This window comes from Tupaia chinensis, unplaced genomic scaffold (assembly GCF_000334495.1).
Source record: "Tupaia chinensis unplaced genomic scaffold, TupChi_1.0 Scaffold000521_1, whole genome shotgun sequence".
Lineage (NCBI taxonomy): Eukaryota > Metazoa > Chordata > Mammalia > Scandentia > Tupaiidae > Tupaia > Tupaia belangeri.
The window spans coordinates 1012507-1015121 of NW_006160034.1; the positions used below are offsets into that span (position 1 = coordinate 1012507).

At 48.2% G+C, this 2615-nt stretch overlaps 1 protein-coding gene across 1 annotated transcript in view; it reads left to right on the forward strand.

Moving 5' to 3' along the window:
* Positions 1–2615, forward strand: part of FHIP1A (FHF complex subunit HOOK interacting protein 1A) — a 205138-nt gene that overhangs the window by 111132 nt on the left and 91391 nt on the right. Inside the window, 1 exon segment of the mRNA XM_014591001.2 lies at positions 1579–2205. Within this exon segment, the coding sequence (XP_014446487.1) occupies positions 1579–2205 (627 nt within the window).

The window sequence follows — 2615 nt, forward strand, 5'->3', positions numbered from 1 at the left end:
TCAGCAGGTGGAGGAGGGAGGGCGTCATCCTGCCAAGCTGTTCCCTGCTGAAATCCCCACAGCAGTTCTATCTGGAGGAAGACATGGGCAGTCAGGCTTTCTTCGACTTATTCAGTATATTTTAAAATACAAAACAAATATTTAGATAGTCTAGAAAAAAATTCAAGAATTTGTCAACACTTTGACCACAGAAATTATTATCATCTATTTATTTGTTTGTTTGTTTGTTTATTAGAGAGATTCTTGCTACAGGGTGCATGTGTTTGCTGGAGACACAAGGAGAGACAGAGAGAAAGCGAGAAATCACCACCCCACCGCCCAGGGAGAGATGGCCACGTCGCAGTCCCTTCTCCTCCATTCTCCTCTCGGGATTTTGGGCATGGACGCACACCCACCCGGCATGAGATTTAAGCCACTGGATCTGGGACTCAAACCACAGTTGCCCACGTGGGGGTCCAGCAGTGTAACCATTATCCATCTACTGGTCCTGACCACAAAAATTGTTATTATTCTGGATATTGATTTTCAGTCTTTATTCACAGACTCGTTTTGATATACTTGAGAATTATGGATATAATATATACAAGCTGCTTACTTTTCATCTGATAGACCACTTACAATTTTATTTTCAAAGTTTTACCAAAGGGTACATGTATTAGAGAGAGAGAGAGAGAGAGAGAGAGAGAGAGAAAGACACAGAAAAGGAAAGTAAGAAAACACTCAGGGAATCAGCAGATGGTGTAATGGTTGTATCACTGGACTTCCACATAGTCGACTGTGGTTCGAGTCCCAGACCTGGAGGCTTCAAACTCATACCAGGAACATGTGCATGAATGCCCCAAATCCCAACAGGAGAATAGAGGAGAAGGGATTGCAGCGTGGCCATCCCCCTGGGGTGTGCTTTCTTGCTTTCTGTCTCTCTATCTTCCCAGTGAGTGCACGCACCCTATAGCAAAAATCTCTCAAAGAACCCCCCCCAAAAAAAAACCCCAAAAACACCTGCAGTGGAAAATAGTCACATTGGAATCCCTTCCCTTCTATTTCTCTCTCCTTTTGGGATTTTTGAGCATGCGCTCACAAGCATCCAGCGTGTTTTTCAAGCCACTAGGTCTGGGACTCGAACCATCATTGGCCATGTGGGATCCATCTGTCTTAACCACCACATCACGGGCTGGCCTGACCACTAAGTTTCTGATGTTGCTCAATGATATTCGTAATGGCAGTCGAGGAATGCGTGGAGGTTTATTTACATGATGGTACTATTATTGTCTTTGATATTTAGGTTGTCTTAATGTATGATGTTACAACCGAACATCTTCAGATATCTTCTTTCCATAGTTCAGCCTTCACTTTATTCCCATGAGAGGGGCACACACGTGGGGCTCATGTATTGGGTCATCGGAAAAGTCACGACGCATCTTTGCATAGAAAAACATGCCGTGACTTTTCCGATGACCCGGCATATTCCTTGGGCAGGAGCTCCTGCGTGCTTGGCGAAGATTTGGTAAAATCCACGACGGTGTGTCTTCCCGACTGTGACACCCATCAGATGAGTGACCCGTGTGTGATCTGTCGTAGGTGGTGAAGATCCTGGAGAAACACGACCCCCTGAAGAACAGCCAGGCCAAGTACGGGTCCATCCCGCCGGACGAGGCCAGCGCGGTGCAGAATTACGTGGAGCACATGCTCTTCCTGCTCATCGAGGAGCAGGCCAAGGACGCTGCCATGGGGCCCATCCTGGAATTCGTGGTCTCCGAGAACATCATGGAGAAACTCTTCCTGTGGAGCTTGAGACGGGAATTTACCGACGAGACTAAACTGGAGCAGCTGAAGATGTACGAGATGCTGGTCACCCAATCGCACCAGCCCCTGCTGCACCACAAGCCCGTCCTGAGGCCCCTCATGATGCTGCTGAGCTCCTGCTCGGGGACAGCCACCCCCGCCGTGGAGGCGAAGTTAGTCGTCCTGCTCAACCAGCTCTGTTCCATCCTTGCCAAAGACCCGTCCATTCTGGAACTCTTCTTCCACACCAGCGAGGACCAGGGGGCCGCCAACTTCCTCATCTTCTCCCTCCTGATTCCCTTCATCCACCGAGAGGGGACCGTCGGCCAGCAAGCCCGGGACGCTCTGCTGTTCATCATGTCCCTGTCTGCCGAGAACAGCATGGTGGCCCATCACATCGTGGAGAACACCTACTTCTGTCCAGTGAGTCTCTCTCCTGCGTGTGTTTTCACTCACTCCTCTTTTCCTCTAGGAAATAAGGGTAGATACGTTTTTATTTCTTTATTTCACCAGCAAATTGTACTTGGCACTTTCTATGGGGAGATATTTAGGGGACCAGTAGGTGGCGTAGTGGTTAAGGTATTGGATTCCCACATGGTCGACCGCAATTTGAGTCTCCGGCCGGCTGCTTGAAACTTAATGCCTGGTGTGTGTGTGAGCATGCCCAAAACCTTGAGAGGAGAATGGGGGAGAAGGGATTGTGGCATGGCTATCCCCCCCGGGGTGATTTCTCACTTTCTGGTGAGTGCATGCACCCTTAGCAAAAATCCCCCTTCCTCCTTAAAAAAAAAAAAAAAAAAAAAAAAAAAAAAAAACTAAGAAGAAACGGTTTG